The sequence below is a fragment of the Tamandua tetradactyla genome, chromosome 15 (genome assembly GCF_023851605.1).
Source record: "Tamandua tetradactyla isolate mTamTet1 chromosome 15, mTamTet1.pri, whole genome shotgun sequence".
Classification (NCBI taxonomy): domain Eukaryota; kingdom Metazoa; phylum Chordata; class Mammalia; order Pilosa; family Myrmecophagidae; genus Tamandua; species Tamandua tetradactyla.
In genome coordinates this window covers 16,779,246-16,798,446 of record NC_135341.1, presented here as the reverse complement: position 1 = coordinate 16,798,446, position 19,201 = coordinate 16,779,246, and the positions used below count along the sequence as shown (strand labels likewise).

Here is a 19,201-nt window from a genome sequence, read left to right as displayed (position 1 = left end):
AATTTATTTTTTGTATTAATGAAACTTTCAAAATAGCAAGTTACATCTTTATTTTCAGTTAGGTTTTCTAAAGGGAAAAACAGAAAAGCATAATTATTTTAATTTCCACTGCTATTCATTAGAAGGAATTGCTCAAATTTCCTCTAGACACCAGAAGAGACCATTGTCAAGAAAACAAAATATTTTCAGTACAGACTAGAAAGACTATTTATCTTTTCATGAATTATCATGTCCCTATTAGCCGAGTTAAGCTGCAATACCAGCTACAAGCATTAATACAAACAAGCTCCATTTAAGTAAAAGGTAAACATGATTTGGAAAGTCTATAATGACTAGGTTTTCCTTTTATGCTGGAATAAAACGGTTATTATATTCATCAATCCAAGCCCATAATCTGTGAAACAACAATTACTGAGTGTCTAATGGAATTGTTGAAAGACAGGAAGATGAAAGTTCTCACAGCAGTGACTGAACAGCAGAGTTCCAAATGAAAACAGCTTGTCCCAAAGGCATAAACCACAAAGTTCAAGAATAGCCAAGATTTCTTTGATGACGTGTCCATGATTTAATATTTATCACTCTGCTTGAAATTCACTCACTCATTCTTTCTTTCTTTTCAATCACTGCTGATTAATCACCTATGTCACAGCAGGCTGGCATCGTGTGAGCTGGGGCTAGGGATGACATGAATGAGGCATAACCCAGTCTGGAAAGCTCACAAGAATTACAAGAAACAGAACCTGTGATGCAACACAGTAAGACTGTGCAATCATGGCTGACCGTTAGGCACTAGTGTCATATTATTTCCTGGCCATGGTTTTTACCCTTTGCTACAGTTTGCTCATTGTTCCAGACCTGCATTATCTGCTATCAGATTCATTTCTCACTCTCCTCCACCTCTTCTCTGTATATCAAGGGAGCCGACTCATGAGGGTTGAGTTTCCAAAGCTCCTTGGTCAGGTGGCTTCCAGTCAATGGGAAGCTGCATTTGGAAAGTGTAGGTGGGAAGAAGGGAAAAGAAGTATTTCTACCCATCTCTTTCTGCCTTGGGAAACATCTCCTCTGGCTCTAGGGCCCATAAGAGATGTCCACCAGGCCTACCTTGAGCATCCTAAGGTCCAGTAATGCTACAACTTCACTGTGTTCCATGAGCCTAGGGATAGTAACTATTTCCTGTTGTGGTTTAGCTTCTAGGTTACTTCTCTGTCCACTTTACTTCTCAGCTCTCACAGCATCTATGTAACCAATTTCCCAAAGGAAATTCCCACTGCGGCAAATATTGAGAGTGGTTTTTCTGTTCCAGATTTGACTGAAGAGCTCATGTAGATTTAGCTCATGTATTTTTTTTTTAAGTTCATGTATTCTTAATGGACTTTATGTATATTTGTAAATTCCCTTAAATACTATTTTGAAATACAAGGATATAAATAAACATACGCACACATTATGAGTAAGGCTGAACATACCTTAAGATGAGATTTTTCTCCTGGCTAGACAATACACACACAATGTGCAAAACTCCTACAGTCCACCAGGATCTCCCTTGAACCCTGATTATATTCCCTCGCCACACAACCACCCACCTCCCTTCTCACAGCAGCCACATTACCAGTTTGTTTCATCTAAGAAATATTTTGCACACGTATAAGCATGCATATTCTTCACTTTTTCCCATAGATTATTTCAAATCACTGCTGTGATGGTTAGGTTCTAGGATCAACTTGGCCAAATGATTATGCCCAGTTGTCTGAACATTGCTGCAAGGATATTTGTTGCTGGTTGATTAAATCATCAGTTGATTGCATATGTGGCTGATTAAGTCCACAATCAACTAAGGTACGTTTCCCACAAACAAGCTAATTCAATCAGTTGAAGTCTTTTAAGGAAGAAGAGAGGGACTCTTTCACTGCTTCTTCCTCAGCCAGCGAGCCTCTCCTGTGGAGTTCATCCAGACCCTTCATCAGAGCCGCCAGCTTCACAGCCTGCCCTATAGATTTTGGATTCTCCCATTCCCATGGTTGTGTGCGACTCTTTTAAAATCTCACTTTACAGATCTCTCTTGTTGGTTCTATTTCTCTAGAGAACTCTAACACAGCGGCATAATATCTTATCGTATCAATGTACTATAATTTATTTTACCTGTCACTTAAAGAGCAGCCATTTGGTTAGTTTCCAATGGCTTCATATTACTTAATGCTGCTCTACATATACCCTTATGTTTACCATACCTGTGATCAAGCATCTACAGGATAAATTCAATGGAGTGAAGCAAATCGGTATAGGCATTTTAAAACTTGACAAATGCTATTAAACTGTTCTTGGTAGAAGCTGTACCTAATTTTCATTTCCACAAATCTGTATCACAGAGATTACTTCTTTACTCCCAATGATTAACCCTTTGGATTTCTACCAATCTGTTAGGTGAAAAAAGGTATCCATGTATGGTTTTAATTTGAATTTCTCTTATTATGAGTGAGTCTGAATAGCATTTATTAGCTTAAGAGCCATTTGTATTTCCTTTTCTGTGACCTTTGCTGATTTTTCTATTGTGATTTTGGTCTTTTTCTTATCAATTTATAGGAGGTTAGTTTTCATATGAAGGAAATTAGCTCTTTATCTCAAATAAACTGCAAATATATTTATCCTTTAACTTTTGTCCTTTGACCATGTCTTTGGCACTTTTGCCACATGGAAATTTGATAAAAAATATTTTCAGTCTTTTCTTTTGTGACATTTGGTTTTGTGTCAGACTGGTGACACTTTCAGAGTGTTTAAAAAAAAATCTCCCATTATTTTTTCAAAAGAATATTATGATTTCCTTTATTTAGTACTTACAGCTTTTTTAAATCCAAATGGAATTTATGTGGGTTAAAGAGTAACAGAGACAAATAACTCACTATTGAATACGCTTTGTATTTTGGGAGTTTTCTAGCTCATCAGTAGGAGCTTGCAATGGGAGCGGCATGAGTGAAACACAGTCTTCCCTGGACACCACAGCACTCACTATACTCACAAAGCATCTGCGCAGAGCACATGTAATAAATTTTGGTTGAACTGGTAACTAATTTAATAATATGGGAAATATTATAAAATAAAAATATCTTATAGGTGTGTGCATACGTAAAAACTTATCTCAGCCACTTTAAAACTTCATTAAGTTTAAATCAACTTAGCTTAGCACAAAGCCAGACTTTTCTGCACAATAATGGCACTGTATTTTTACATTAACACAGCATTTTTAGGATGTTCCCTATTATAAATTTTTATTGTTATGCCAGGGTAGACAACATTTTTTTAACAGAGCTGAGGCATGATTAGATCTGTATCGTAAGATCTACAAGGGAGACCCAGCCTGGCCTGGAGACAGGACATGCTTTCTCCCAGCAACTACGAACCGAAAGGCTATAAGGAGACAGGCAGACAGAATGTGGTCAGGTATATAATAAGGAATGGTCGGTCCTGTGGCAAAGTCAAGGGTAGTGTTCCTGCTTTTTAAATGTGTTTAAATTAAAATAAATAAATTAATTAAATAAGCACATGTCAAAGAAAACTTTCTGCTGGTTAACTTGGCAATTGCAGCCAGTTTCAACTACTTCCACCTACTTCCTCAACATCACCAGTTACAGAAAATTTGCTTTCTTCCGTTTTCCTACAAATTAGTTACTTTAAGGTGCTTTGTTAATGAGTTTTAAAAAATTCAAATTCCCCAAAGCAAATATTCTTGGGGCCATACAAATGAAATCCTGACAAATTTACATATAACTTCAAAAATATTTCAGTATGCGAATATTCATCTTCATTCCATAGGTAACTTAAGTAAAACCTAAAGGTTTTCAGGCACTGGGAAAACATGATTAAGCCACTGAAGATGATATAAACTTATTTTTCTCATAATACAGACGGGGGAAAAGTATCCAGCTTCTAATGTGTATAATACTATTATTGTCTTCTGTACAACTTTCAAGTATGTTGACTTCTTGAGCTTTCAAAAATCACTGAAAGATTGCTCCCCACTCCAGATTCATGATTCTGCCACTTGTAGCCATCTATCCTTGACTCTCTAAGAATTTCTTCGAAGTGGACACCCCAGTTGTTTTGTTCCATTTATTCCTTTATATGACAAATGCTGTAGAACACCTAACATGTATGTAAGTACTTTGCTGGCCACTGGCTGCTGAGTGCTGGTAACCCACCAGTGAATAAGATGGACAAAGTTCCTGCCATGATACAGATTAGGATCTAGAAAAAGTGACTGCAAATAAAGAAGAGAAATATGGATGAGCATGCAAAGTGACATGGAGGAAATAAATAGGGGTATTAAGCATATCCTGAACTGATTATAAGGCCATGTAGCTAGAACAAGTGACTGTAGGGGAGAGGAAGCTGCTGAATAAATGTCAAACTAATATAGTTAGTAGCCTCTTGCTCAGGAGGTGAAACCAAACTCTGCAGCACAGAAACCTTCCAGTATCTTTCTCTCAAAGCTACCTTGACACCTTTTTGTCAATCTCAGAAATGACAATTCACTGTGGTATTTGTTCATTGAATCCTGGCCCTTTCCACCTCCTCATGAAGTTGGTTCCAGTTGACCCTATCCTTATCTACCATCTAAAATATTCTATAGTCCAAGGAAACTTTTCCTCCCATTTTCAGATAAGAGTTGTATTCTCTTTATTTAAACATATATGTCTTATTCTGCTTTATTCTTTTTTGATTTGTTTTTATTTTCATCCTCAAACTGCTATAGATAGAGTCAATCAAAAGAAAATGGGAGGCCAGGAACAAAAGAGTACAAAATCTGTTTTACTGGCGCCCTAGATTAGGGGTGTGCACACACACACATACACACACACAGATAAGTTCTAGGGTTATAAAGCAGGAATCATGAAGGAAGGACAAAATAGGCAGTAAGTTCTTCTAATTTAAGTGGGGGAGAAGCTAGCATGCCTCTGTAGACATACAATCAGGTTCCATGGGATGGACCAAGTGCAGTGCAAGACAAAATAGCTTGGGAGACAATTTTTCTGTCTTTGAAGCCAAGAGATACCATGCTTAACTGGCATTATCTTAGGCAGGTTCAGGGAAATATTACCATACCATTAACAGTTATCTCATTCCCATTACCTATCAAAGAGAAGCAAATAATTAAGTAATGTGTATTATTAAATAATAAAAACTAAACCTTTGTGGAGCACCTTAATAAGCACTTTCACACATCATCACCCTAAATCACACCAATAACCCTCTCAATTAAGAGCTGTCACCATTCCCATTTTACAGATGATGAAACTAAAGTTCAGATGGGTTAAATCATACATTGTACTACGTGATAGGACCATATTCAAATTCAGATCTGCCTGACTCTACAACCTGTCTTTTAACAACTCCATTTCCTCTTATAATTCATGGGTTACAGCTGTAATGCCACAGGGACAATAAAGAGATAAACATACATAACAAAGTTTTGTGTGTATATGCACACACACACACTTTGTTCACACACACAAACTCATTCCAATATATATATATAAACACACATGTCATAAACACTGTCTTATGGAACACCAGGGAAATATTTTTCATCATAAACAACTGGAGGAAAAAGTTATCAAACAATAAATAATCCTGGTTCCTGGTAATCACAAACATTAGAGGCAATTAAGCAAGTTCCCAAATGTTTTCTAAAACAAGTCAGACACACTGTCTTCTAATCACTCATGTACCTGATTTCTCAAAGGCCCAAGGAAGCCTAGATTTTCTGCCATCCGCTGAGCTTGGCTGTCCTTTATTCCATCAAAAATGTCAATTTTCTCCTAGTAAAAGAAAACCAAATGAATGAAATTAAGACAGGCAAGTGTGAAGATTTACAACCTCAAAAGAAAATGCTTAGTATATATTTGCAAATGAGTAATTAAAGCATGGCACCTTTCCAGGGATCTCAGAGCAGGGCTACTGCAGCTGCCTATAGGGTATGTTTTAATTAGCAGGCCATCGATGAAACAGCCCTTCCAAAAACTATATAATTCTTCAGGGTGGCATGCTGACAAGACAATCTGATGCCAGTTTTCACTTTTAATTACTATACAGATGGCATTGATGAATATTTAGTCAGTTAATTTTTATGACATCTTTTGGAAGTCTTCCAAAGTAAGGTTTTCCTGCCTAATATTGCTGTAAATTTAGAGCTTATCAAACACAGGTTAAATATTAACTTATAATTTAAACACTACATTGATGATGATTATTATTAATACCACCTTCGCACTACAAATTGCCTTTCTTTCAAAGACATAGTGTGGTTTATATACATGATTTCATGTATTTGCCTAACAAGTGGAATGACTTATTTTAAATTATGTTAATTTTGAAAATGGCTAGGTATTTATTGGTAAGACAGTGTGTCAATATGAAGTCTCAAACTTCCAAGCCAGTGCATGAATGTGAAGTTTCAAGTGAAATATGTACCATTGGTGAAAATATTTTAAAACCAGTCACCAATGTACATCATCTAGACAATGAGATTATAAAGAAATAAAATTCCCTCTTTTTGAAATGAAAAACAATTACTCTATAAAAGAAATACTTTTGCCAGAAATTTTTAGTGGGCATTTCCTAATACTAAGAACCCAGAATTAAGGAATTATAGTTCCAATGATCATGGGTTTTGCTTCTTACAGCAATTCTGAGGTAGATTAAGAAACACTTAATACACATCACTTCACTTAATCCTCACAATTCTATGAATGCAAATTAACCCCCATTTCCAGTTTGCCAATCTAAAGAATGAGGCTCTGAGCTGTTAAGAAACTTGATAGCTAAAGTTAGAATTTGAATTCACATCTCTTTGACTAGAAGCTAATCTTATTATCAGTAGAAGGAACTAAGTATCAACGATTGAAACAAACGGACAGGATCTGGACCTTAGAAGGATTCTACTTTATATCAGTGGTATGGAGAGACCTCAGTGTAGTCTCTAGTTCAAATCTGGACTCTTGGGAGATAATTCCCCAATTATAGGTGTTGTTAAATAGGGCAGAGTTAACCAGGAAGAAATGGAAATATCACAGTCCTCTCCCATTGATTATTTCTTGGGGCAGATCAGATGGAAAGGAAGCAGGGAAGAAGAGGCAGGAAAGGATACAGTAATGAAACAAGCCCTTGAATCATGAATTCCTTGGTCCTACCCAATCTTCTATTGGATACCCCAGAAGAAAAAGGTCTCAACATCTTTGGACCTTAAAGACTAGAAACCAGTTTACTGTTCCTAGTCTCAAATGCCACACTGAATACTTAACAGCTTCTTTTATAGCAATCAATTAACACAGCACAACTAAGCATTTGGACATACCTTAAAAATAAGTTGTGGAGAAGAAACGGCTACCTCTTCAATGTCAACACCCCCCTGGGGGCTGCCCACCAGCACAGGGCCATTGCAGGAGCGGTCCATCAGAATCGCCAAGTAGGTTTCTCTGGAAATGTCCAAGGCTTCAGCAACCATTACCTACCACATTAGGGGGAAAGTCAAATTAATTCAGCATCAAACTGACTTATACTTGGAAATCTATACAAACTTGCTATACAAGTCAAATGGCTTCATTTTCAGACTCTAACAACCCTGAAAGTTAGCTTCCAGAGATTTGAGAGTTCTCTCCTGGTGCACAGTAGCCATTTTCACCTCCTTGATTGATCCTGTTAATTTGTGCAAGTGACAGGTATTTGGTTTGCCTCAGGGAACTTTCCCACTTTAACTTTAATCTTTTTTTTTTCTTCCTTGAGAAACCCTGTCACTGAAGAACAACTCCAGGGAATCAGCTGTTATTTTAATTTGAGATATTAACAGTACATATATATTACTACACTGATTTTTCTCAGATTTCACAGGTAGAAAACCAAGTTCAACTGCCAAAGGATTCTTTTTTACAGTATGTGTGATGCTTTGTAGGTTTGTATACTGTCTCTTAGTTCACTGTATTTTGTTTTATTTTATGCTTTCTTATAAATTATAAACATAATACCTATTTTTGAGAAATACAGCAAATGATAGCAACAGTGTAAAAACTAACACCCCTCCCCGCCGCCCCAGGCTCCTATAGTTAAGGAAAATATGAGTCCATTTGGAAGCTTTGTGACAATTAGGAAAAGATACTCCTTTCTCTGAGAGGATATGGTTATGTGCCACAACCATGACTGGGCAAGAGGCCAGGGGGATAGATGGACTTCACTCCCCACTCCTGCTTCACTCAGGTGAGGTTTTACTCTGCATGACTTCAACTACTGAATACAACAGACTTGCCAGGAAAAAAAATAAACAACAAAAAAAAATACTGCTAACTTTTTAGTTGTTTTCCCATGCACTTGCAAGCATTATAGTAATGGAATCATCCTACAAATGGAAGCACATTATACCCGCTAGAATAGAATGCCCTTCTTTCTTTTTATTAATCAGAACACTGTAACTTGGAATCTTTCCATAGTCCAATCTCTTTATTGAGACTACACAGTGCTTATATGTCAACATTTATTTAACCATGTCCCTACTGACAAGCACTTATGAGGGCTTCAACTTGCCTGAAATGCTACTTCAGGGATATTTTTGCACATATATTTTGTTCATTTGCTTTTGTATTCTTGTCGAGAAGGTACCTAGAAGTAAAATGGCTGGGTACTACACAATTCAATTCATATTTAACATTTTGATATGTACTACCAATTTGCCTCCAGAGACGTTGTGCCAACTTAGCTTCCAATAAGAGTGGTGGGAGATGTCTTATTTGATTTTTTTAAAAGAAATTAAGAACACACCCATAAATAATAAGTAATAGAACTAAAAAAAACAACAACAACAAAAAAAACAGGTTGCTTTTCCAAAACTATTTCAGTAATAGGTTTCACAAAAAACCTATGGATTAAATAGCACATTAGATTTTAGCTATCCAGATGTCACAAAATAGTAAACTTTAAGTCACATGATATGGGATATGCATATGATTTAAAATGCTAAAATGTAGTGAATATAGAATTCTCTCTTGAGATATTTTTCAATCTTTTTGGATTTTAACATAAGTTAAAAGAAAATACCTTATAAGGGGACTCTTATTTATGGTTTTATCATAAATAGTAGCTCATGGGTACATAAAAACTATATTTTGGTACAGAGTGATAGCATTATCACAGTACCATTCGGATTGCAAACTGGTTGTTCTTTTCAATAACACAGGTCAATGAACGTCTAACCATTAATTAATAGCTAGTTGCCTTCTCAGCCTTCTGGTTACCTAAACCAGTCAACTCTTACAATTTCTAAACTAGGAGTGGAAGAATATCTGAAGCAAAAATATTTAGTACTATCCTTTCTTCATCAAATAAAAAAACAACTAACAGTTTACAGAAATAATTCAAAGTATGTCTTTATAAAGATCAAAAACAATTCAAACACTTTAAGAAATTCAGACAAGCATTTCTTCTAAAAGCTTCTCTAGGAGAGAGAGCTCTTTCAAGGAATTTGGTAGGCACAAAATACAACATGGGGAACATGTTTAGTTTGTGCTTTCAGGTTTACTGGCAAAACTACTATTCACTTCCTAATGCAGAATTAGTCTAGTGAACAAGATTTAAAGATTTTTAAGGAGTTCTTAGAGGCAACACAACATAACTTTTTAGGATGTCATTCACGACTCATTTTCTTAATCTTCTGAAAACGTTGATGGCATACTCTTGTCTTCTGGCCAATTTCTCTTTTTAAAGAGCAGCTGCTGTCTCAAACATCTCTTTCTTGGTAAAAATAATGTATCACTCTTTAAGAAAACATTCCCAAGAAAATGATGATTATCGATCAACAATTCAAGATTTTTTATATAAAGACCTTTTTTTTTTGGCTACATGGTCTAGGAATCGAACCCAGGTCTCCCACATGGAACACAAGCATTCTATCGCTGAACCAACTGTGCACACTGAAAGACCATTTTTAAAAATGTTATGCTACCATTGGCCCAGGAAGTCAGATTATTTCAGAAATTGTTATAGATTGAATCAAAATGGACTCCATGAACACTCACCCCATGGCAAGCTCACTCGCACATATTCTGAAAAGCTTCAACTATGAAGTCTTCTTGCAAAGAAAGCTTTTCAATTTCCTTTTCCCTATTTGACTATTGAACCAGTTTTGTTTCTATACTATCAGTGCCACTCAGGGTATTCTGTGGATGAGTACCAGTGTGCAAACTGTTTGTAAAATGTGCAGGAAGAGGTAAGATTAAAAGTGTACACTCATCTGAATTTATTTCCCTGTAAGCAACAACCATGCCTGACACTGAATCAAGGACCACAGATAGCAGCACGATCTTACATGCTCCACTTTATCCCAAGAATCACACAGCTCATTGGGCACATATTAAGAAAAAAAAAATCCAACCTGTAGTTTTCTTAAATAAAACTTAAAAATCACAAGTTTCTATAATCCAGGGAATCCTGCTTCTGAGAAGATGGAATAAATAAGATGTACATTTCTTGATTCCTCCTGCTAGGTATAATGCAAATCCTTAGACATTTTATATACATAGAAGTTTATATAAACTTAGAATCTGAAAAGTAGAGAGAAGAAATCAAACTAGCTAAGGAGCTTGGGATCCAAGGAAAAATATAATGTTGAGTTCCCTGTTGTTATTTTCATCTCATATCACAGACCGGGTGCTGGAGGTGCCCAAGAAATACCAATGGGCACAGACAAGGAAATCCCTAAGACCATATGATTTTGCTAAAGAATTCTACCAAGCATTTAAAGAATAACTGACCCCCAACTTTAAATAATTACTTCTAGAAAATAGAAGTGAGAACACCTCCCAATTCATTTTATGAAGTTATTATTATCCTGATACCAAAACCAGACAAAGATGATTTAAAAAAAAGAGAAAAATCTTGGCAAAGAGAATTGAGCAATATATATAAAAAAATATTAATGACCAAGTGGGATTTATTCCAGGAATGTAAAGTTGCTCCAATATTTGAAAATTAATGTAATCTACCGTATTTACAGGTTTAACTCATAGAAGAATTCCATAATTATATCAATCAATGTTGGAAGAAGCATTTGATAATATTCAACATCTATTCAGGATTAAAAAATCTCAGAAAAATGGGATAGAAAAGAAAGTCCTCAATAAAGAGGATCAACAACGAAAAAAAACTAAAGCCAACATTTTATTTAATGCTGAAAGACAATGTTTTTCCTCCTGACACAGGGAATAAGGCAAGGATGTCCATTTTCACCAGTCTTATTCAACACAGTAATAGATGTTCTAGCTAGCAAAATAAGAATAAGAAAGGAAATAATGACACGCATATTAGAAAGGAAGAAATATAAATGTCACTTTTTGCAGATGTCTAATTCTCACATAATATTAAAAAATTAACTCAAAATTGATTAGTGATTTAAATGAAAATGGTCAAATTATAAAATGTTTAGAGTAAAACAAATGAGAATATCTTTGGTATCTAGGGCTAGAGAAAGGATTCTCACACTTGATACCAAAAGCACAATCCATAAAAGGAAATACTCAAATATTGGACTTCATCAAAATTAAACAGTTGCTCTGCAAAAGATCCTGTAAGAGAGTGAAATGACCTAAGTTATAGACTGAGAGAAAATATTTGCAAACCACCTATCTGACAAGGGACTACATCAAATGTGAGTAACTACCAAATACAGCAATAATTTTTAAAAATCCAATTAGAAAAGACAAAAACCATAAAGAGACATGTTACCAAAGAGGATCTACAGATGGCAAATAAGCACATGAAGAGATGCTCAACATCATCAGCCATTAGGGAAATACTGGAAAACACACACACACACACACACACACACAGTCAGATATCATTATACCCCTAACAGAATGACTAAAATAAAAATTAGTGACAACACCAAATCCTGGAGAGGAAACTGGATCACTCATTGTGGTAGTTTAGAGTTGTTATGTACCTCAGAAAAGGCTACATTCTTTTAATCCATTCTTGTGGATGCAGACCTGTTTTGGCTGGAACTTTTGGCTAGGTTATTTCAATTGAGATGTGTCCCACCCCATTCAGGGTAGGTCTTAATCTTTGTACTGGATTCCTTTATGGGAGGATAAAGGACTGAAAAAGCTGAGAGAGCATAGAGAAAAGTGTAGGACAAGAAAGGACACACAGAAACTCAGAGAAAAAGCTCCAGAAAAGCTAAGAGAGGACCCACAAGACATGGAGAGGAGGCCACTGGAATCAGAAGCTGACAGCAATAAAACCTGGAAGAAAAGAACTAGCAGACAGTGGCTATGTGGCTTCCCAGGTGACAGAGGTGTCCCAGATGCTGCAGCTTTTCTTCAGAGATGGTATTATTCTGTTTGATGCCTTATTTTGGCATTTTGACAGGTAAATGTGTAAGCTAATAAATTCCCATTATAAAACCCAACCCATTTCTGGTATATTGCATCCTGACAGCTTTTGCAAACCAAAACTCATACATTGCTGCTAAGAACGTAAAATGGTATAGTTACTCTAGAAAACAGCTTAGCAGTTCCTGAAAAAACTAATCATCCAATTTCCATATGACCCAGCAATTGCCCTTTTGGGTATTTATCATAAAGAAATGAGCACTTATGTTCACACCAAAACCGGTCTATAAATGCATATGGCAGCTTTATTTGTAATAACTTAAAACTGGAAACAACCCAGATGTCCTTCAGTGGGTAACAGTTAAACAAACTGTGGTCATCTATACCATAGAATATGACTTACATAACAAGGAACAAACTTCTGATACATGCAATCACCATCCAGAAAATTATGCTGAATGATAAAAGCCAATCCCAAAAGGTCACATAATATATGACCTCATTTATAGAGCATTCTGAAGTTACAAAATTATGGAATTGGAGGAGAAATTAGTGGTCGCCAGGGATAAAGGAGGAAATGGGGTGGGAGGGAACAAGTGGAGCCATAAAACAGTAACATGAGGGATCCCTGAAGTGAAGGAAATGTTTGTATTCTGATGGCATCAATATAAATACCTTTCAGTTGGGATATTATAGGATGGTTTTGCAATATGTGAGCATTGGGAGAAACTAGGTAAAAGGTACAGGAGAGCTCTATATATGATTTCTTAAGACTGCACGTAAATCAATAATTATCGCAAAATAAAATGTTTGAATTGAAAAAAAATCTGTAATCCTAATGACAATCCTCATAAAGTCTGTAACAATAGTTATCAGTATTAACTATTTACTGTTAAGCACTTATTATGTGCATATATTAACTTGTTTAATCTATCACTACCCTACCAGGCAGGTTTTATGGTTGCTTTTATGTGTCAATTTGGCTAGAGTACACAGTTTGGCAAGCAAACATTAATTTAGGTGCTGTTGTGAAAGTATCTGTAGATGTGGTAAACATCTACAATCTGCTGACTTGAAGCAAAGGAGATTAAACCTCAATAATGTAAGTGGGCCTCATCTCATCATTGTGGGGCCTTAAGAGCAAAACTGGCTTCCCTAAAGAAGAACAAAGTCTGCCTCAGTCTGCTCCAGAGTTTCCAGCCTGACAGCATGCCTGCAAATTCAGAATTGCCAGCCCCCACAATCACGTAAATCAGTTTCTTGTAATAAAGAACTCACGTGCTCTCTCTGTCTCTCTGGAGAATCTGACTGACAGACCAAGTTATTTTTATTATGACCATTTGAAAGTGAGGCATGGGCTATAAATGGTGGAATAAAATTAAACATAAAAGTAAAATGAAAAAAAAAAAAACCCACCTGGAAACTCCATTGCTCCCAGAACCCAGCACCAAGGCTGGCATGTAAAAGAAGTCCAATGACTGCTTCCTGAATGAATAATCAAATCCATGCAGATTCTCACATTTATGAGCCCTGTATATCTTTAAAAGTTTATCCTTCCTCAGCTGAACTATGAGGTAAAGACTAAATGATAAAACTGCTCCCTGACTTCAGCTCAGTTCCTGATGGTCTGCAGCTGTCATGGATCAATGAAGATGCAATGAACACCAGAGTATCTTGGGTCATGGGAAACCTGGCATCAAGCAGTGAGCTTGGCTAAGACCCTCTAAGGGTTATGCTTGTCTATCTTAAAAGTGAAAGCAATGGTCATCATGATGCCTAAGGCCCTTCCCCCATATCCAGGTATTCAGGATATTTCCTGTCGCATTATCTGTAAAAGTAATACATGCAGAGTGGGCCATGGTGGCTTAGTGGCAGAGTTCTTGCCTGCCATGCTGGAGGCCTGGGTTCGATTCCCAGTGCCTGCCCATGTGAAAAAACAAAACATAACAAAAAAACACACACAAATGTCCATCAATGGGGGATTGGTAAATACTAATGACAGTATATTCACTCACTGGAACATTATGCCACCATCATAAGGAGATAGAACCATATGTACTTATATGCACGGTGTCTAAGAGTCCATAAATGAAAAATGCAAGTTCCTTAAAACTGTGTACAATATGTCCTTGTTATAGAAACGTGATAATATATTTTACACAGAAAACGGACTTAAACGATGACAATTTTGGGTGGTGAGAGTAGGGGGTCTTTTACTCTCTAGTTTTCGTCCTTCTGTGCTGTTGGAATTTTTTTATGTGTTAACCACTTTTGCAATCAGGAAAAAAAAAAAAAGCTTAAAAAAATCTCATGTAAGTTCCCTGGCAATGAATGACTCAATTTACAAGTGGGCACTTATCTCCAGTATCAGGAACTATCTATAAAACAATTTTATTGTTATATATAGAGTGATTCTGTTTTATACGTGCGTGTTTTTTGCTTTAAAAAAAACTCACAAACTCTAATCTAAAAAATCCATGTATCCACATAAAGCAATGAATTCCTAAAAATAAAAATACTGATCATGAAGCTAGCTTCCTCTGTGGGTGAATCTGGAATAAGTTACATAGGTCAAGGCTCATAGATTTTAAAGGGAAATAAAAGAATGGTGCCAGACTGACCAAAACAAAACAACAAAAAGAAACACTTCTGAATTTTAAACAGTTTTTTGCCTCTACCTGAGAGGCAATGGGAAAGGGAAATAACCACAATCAGTTTTGTTTGTTTGCTCCCTTAAGGTTTAGAAAGCCTGTGCATCCTTAGGGTGATGGGGCTAATGATCCATCTTGTCTTCTAATCTCTCTCCAGCTCAATGTCCTTTCCTGGGCCTGTATAGACTCTTTCATGGTACACTAGGAACCAGTGGGTGATTCTTTGTAGCTCACATCAAGAATTCTCTACAAAACTCTCTCTAAAGTACTGCACCTCAGTGTCCCCAAGCACGGTACACGAGCAGAGATCATTGATCCATGGTGTTCTGTCAACAGAGCAGACAACTGCCTCCTCGAAATGGCAGGTGCTAATTCATTGTTGCAATGGGGTCTTTAAACCATCTGCACTCCCCAGGGCCAGCTTCAGGGGCGTGTGGTCCATGCAGTCACACAGGGCACCCTGCTCAGAAGGGCCGCGTGCTCGGTTTAATGCTCTACTGTAGATATCTTGAAATCTGAGCAAGGGGCTCTGCATTTTTATTTTCCCCTGGGCCCTGAAAATCACCTAGACAGTCCTGGTGCTTACAAAAACAGGGTTGTATGGTAAGAGGTGAAATGACTGGCCTCAGCTCTGCCACTCCCTATTTCATGACCAAGGCAGGCCACTTTGCTTTCCTGGGTTTCGTTTTGTGTGTGCGTGTGCACATGCACATGAGCACACATATATCTGTGTGTGTGTGCACTATACACATTGGGTGCCCCATTACACATCTGTACTCCAAGAATTAACAGTAGCTCAAAGTAGAACTGCTCTCAAAGTAACATACAGACGCAGTTAGAAAAGTCACCACCCTAACAGATAATTTTGATAGAAGAGAAAGGACTGATGAGGATGGAGTGCAAATTTCCTTCATTGAGTCTAAGAGCTGGACTACAATACCAAGCCATTTTCAACACTAAAAAGAATGAATCTATGTTCTGAAAGGGAAAGCTACTGCTTTGGTCATCCCTCCCCCCACCTCGACTTTTACTAAATGCAGATGAAAATATTATAGAACCTTTTTTATTCCCCCCTCAAAGCTATACCAAATACTAACTAGATTATAGGAGGTTTAACAAAGTGACACCTTGCTGAACAGAAGTGCTTCATTAGATTCTGTCAAAACTGAAGTATGATCCTTTTTCCTTTTCAACACATACATAGCAAATGACTAAAAGCATTCATATTACCTTGTTAACTTTCACACCTTCTTTGGGAGTTTGTTTTGTTGCTAGATTATAGCCAATCATCTGTTTAGCCAGCTGTCCCACGACTTTAGGGCTAAGAGAGAGAAAAAAGAAAAAAAAAATTAATGTCCATGTTGAAAATCAATATAAAGTAGAGTCTATATATAATTATTTTCACACTGTACCTCCACCCTCACCTTATCAGTAAGTCTTTCTGCTCATATCCTATATGCCTAATATTGTATAGAGGCTGAGTACAAAAAATGAATGAAGGAAGGAAGGAATGAAATAGAAGATGCTTGCTTACATCCACTACCCTTTCTCCAAATAAGTTAGTCATTGTAAAGAGACAATGCTGAAATGTATAACATATTTAAGTAAGAGTTCAGTAAATAATGAAGACATGAGATGGGTAATTTGGGAAGTATTAATCATGAGAGGGGAAGAGAGGGGAATAAGACCAAAGTAAATAACGACAAAGTATGCGACAAATGTGACAAGGAGGAGAGAAGAGTGCTCAGTGCTGAGAGCCGTGGGAGGTAAAGTTGAAAAACCAGGCTTAGATAAAGGACAGCTTGGTCTATCAGAAGGTACAACTGGTGCCACCTGTAAGGAGGAATCACTGCAAGGTCTTGAAAAGAGAGTAAAATTATGCACAAAGCATTTAATTTGTAAGTAAAACCACTGTCAAGATTTTATGATGCGAGACTGATTATCTAGGAGAGAAGGAACATCATGGTTCCACCAGTCGGTGAAGAAAATCCTTCCATGGGAGGAGGAGGAAACGAAGGGCCACAGTCAGAGATATCTACCTATAATATCAGTTCCCTCTACTTGCTGCCTCCTGCTCCTACCCACAGCCCAAATCCCTTTCTTATGGCTTCTTTCACTTATGAGCAAGATCTTCCATAATCACTAGACCAAAGATGAGGAATTAAAACTTCTACACTTACTCTTTTGTTAAATGAACACCTCCTTTCAAGCCACTATTGAAGATACCTTTTCCTCTTCCTCCAGCCAAGATCTGGGCTTTTAAAACAATTTCTTTTGCATCTGAAAAAAGAAATATCCAGAGTTAGCAGTTGATTTTAAATTCCTCAAAAAAAAAAAATTAAAAAGGCAACAAGGAAAGTGGTTATGACATAGAATTTCCAAAAGTGACTGGTAAAAGCTCTCTCAGATCAAATTTAAAAATAAAGGCAATGAAGAACTTAGAAAAATATATATCTATGTGCCTAAATATAAAGTTTGCTTACTGAGAACATTCAAATGCTTCTTATAGTTTAACCAGCTAATAATCAATCATCCCAAGGGAAAGGAAGGCATGTGTTCCCCAGCTCTTTTGAGTTTGTCAAAAGAACAATGCTAAATAAATCCAGTTCAGAGTATTAATTTTTCCCTGTATGACACTCCCATGTGGCACAGACACCAATCTGTCAGAGAACTAACTACCTGTCAGCCATCTGTGTTGTCAAAGGGAAGACTGGATTACGTAGGGGAAAGGTTTTAAAGACAAGAAGCAAAGACAGTCTTTAGAACTGTATCCTTGGAAAAGGACAACTTTATGAGCAGTTGTTCTATATATCAATAGGCTTAGGTAAGGGAGGAGGACATGGATTAGAACTAAAAGCAAATAATATGTTTAAAACTTGGCAAGATAACAAAACAGCCCAGTAGAAAGTGGTTGTAGAATCTTTGTTTCTACACACACTCAAGGAAAGAAAAAAATTGTTATTGACCGTTTGAACCAGCGTCATAAACTCAAATGCCTTTATATGGGCTTGGCAAGAAACCTGGGTGTGTGAAGCAGTTCAGGAAGAAGGGGCCTCTTCCAAAGGGAATAACTCCCCTGTCAGCCATGGAGCAGGGGAGGGAGGGAGGGAGGGAGACAGGCAGGGCAGGAGGGGAGCCCCAAATCAAGTATGTTGAATAGACCAAACAATATACATCTCCAGCCACAGCGGGCATCCTCTGTTTATAATTCATCTTCCTATAAAGCAGAGAACTAAAGTAAATAATTTTCTATAATGCAGTAATAGTTTTCTGGTTCAACACTCCAGGTTTAGAATCTGCAGACCCAGGTTTCAATACAGCCTTCATCCCTTACTTACCTATATAACATTGGGCAAACAAATTAATGTCTCCGACCTTCAGTTTACTCAATTATAAAATGAGGAAAGCTGTTTGAAGAATTAAATCACATAATGCATGTGGATGTTTTATCCCAGGTCTAACAACTCATATTATTAATAAAGACCACTGCTATGACCAAGAAGTTCATTTATTACCTGTGTATACTGTAAGGAATCAAAAGGATCATTTCCACTGGGGCAGAGATGTAAAAAGCTAATAGGTACCTGCTATCACTCAAATAAGGAGTTCCAATAAGTGTTGGGTACTTAATCTACTGCTATCATCATTATCGTCATTATACAAAGGCAATCAGACAAAGACTCAGAGAAAGCCACAGAAAGTTTTATCAGAAGGCAATGGAGCCACAGAAGGATTTCACATTCTGAAGGTCTCGGGTTAGAATGTCACCTCAGCTTATGTAATCACAGAATTAAAGATCATTGTCTTTGTTTTGCCTTCCTTTCTCCTATATTTGCTTCTTCTATTATAGTCAGAAAACCAGGGCTCACTCCCCTCTCAAAATTAAATGAAGTCTCTTCTTTGCTGCCCTCTATGCTCCCTGCCAGTAGTTCCTGTTCTGGAGGTGAACCATCATCACATAAGGCAAACCCTGCCTTATAATAAATTGCTTCCCTTCATATAAAGTGGAAGCCTAGCCACAGTGAGAAACTCAGCAGGAAAAGAACAAAACAAAGTGAACTATTGCATATTTAGGCTACTGCATGTAAGGGTACCAGTTTAGAGCAAGGACTTTGGAATTTTATAGAATTGGGTTAGAACCTCCAAATGCACCTGTCACTTTCTTTGAAGAGAAGAGGTAAA

The 19,201-nt window shown here is 36.9% G+C and overlaps 1 protein-coding gene across 1 annotated transcript in view; it reads right to left on the bottom strand.

The window, feature by feature from the left end:
• The window catches only part of SUCLG2 (succinate-CoA ligase GDP-forming subunit beta), a 318,113-nt gene that overhangs the window by 123,760 nt on the left and 175,152 nt on the right, over positions 1–19,201 (bottom strand). The window contains exons 3-6 of the mRNA XM_077128756.1: positions 17,200–17,299; positions 16,250–16,340; positions 7,349–7,501; positions 5,724–5,813 (exon numbers count right to left, since the gene is read on the bottom strand). Coding sequence (XP_076984871.1) covers positions 5,724–5,813; positions 7,349–7,501; positions 16,250–16,340; positions 17,200–17,299 — 434 coding nt within the window. The remainder of the gene's footprint in view (positions 1–5,723; positions 5,814–7,348; positions 7,502–16,249; positions 16,341–17,199; positions 17,300–19,201) is intronic.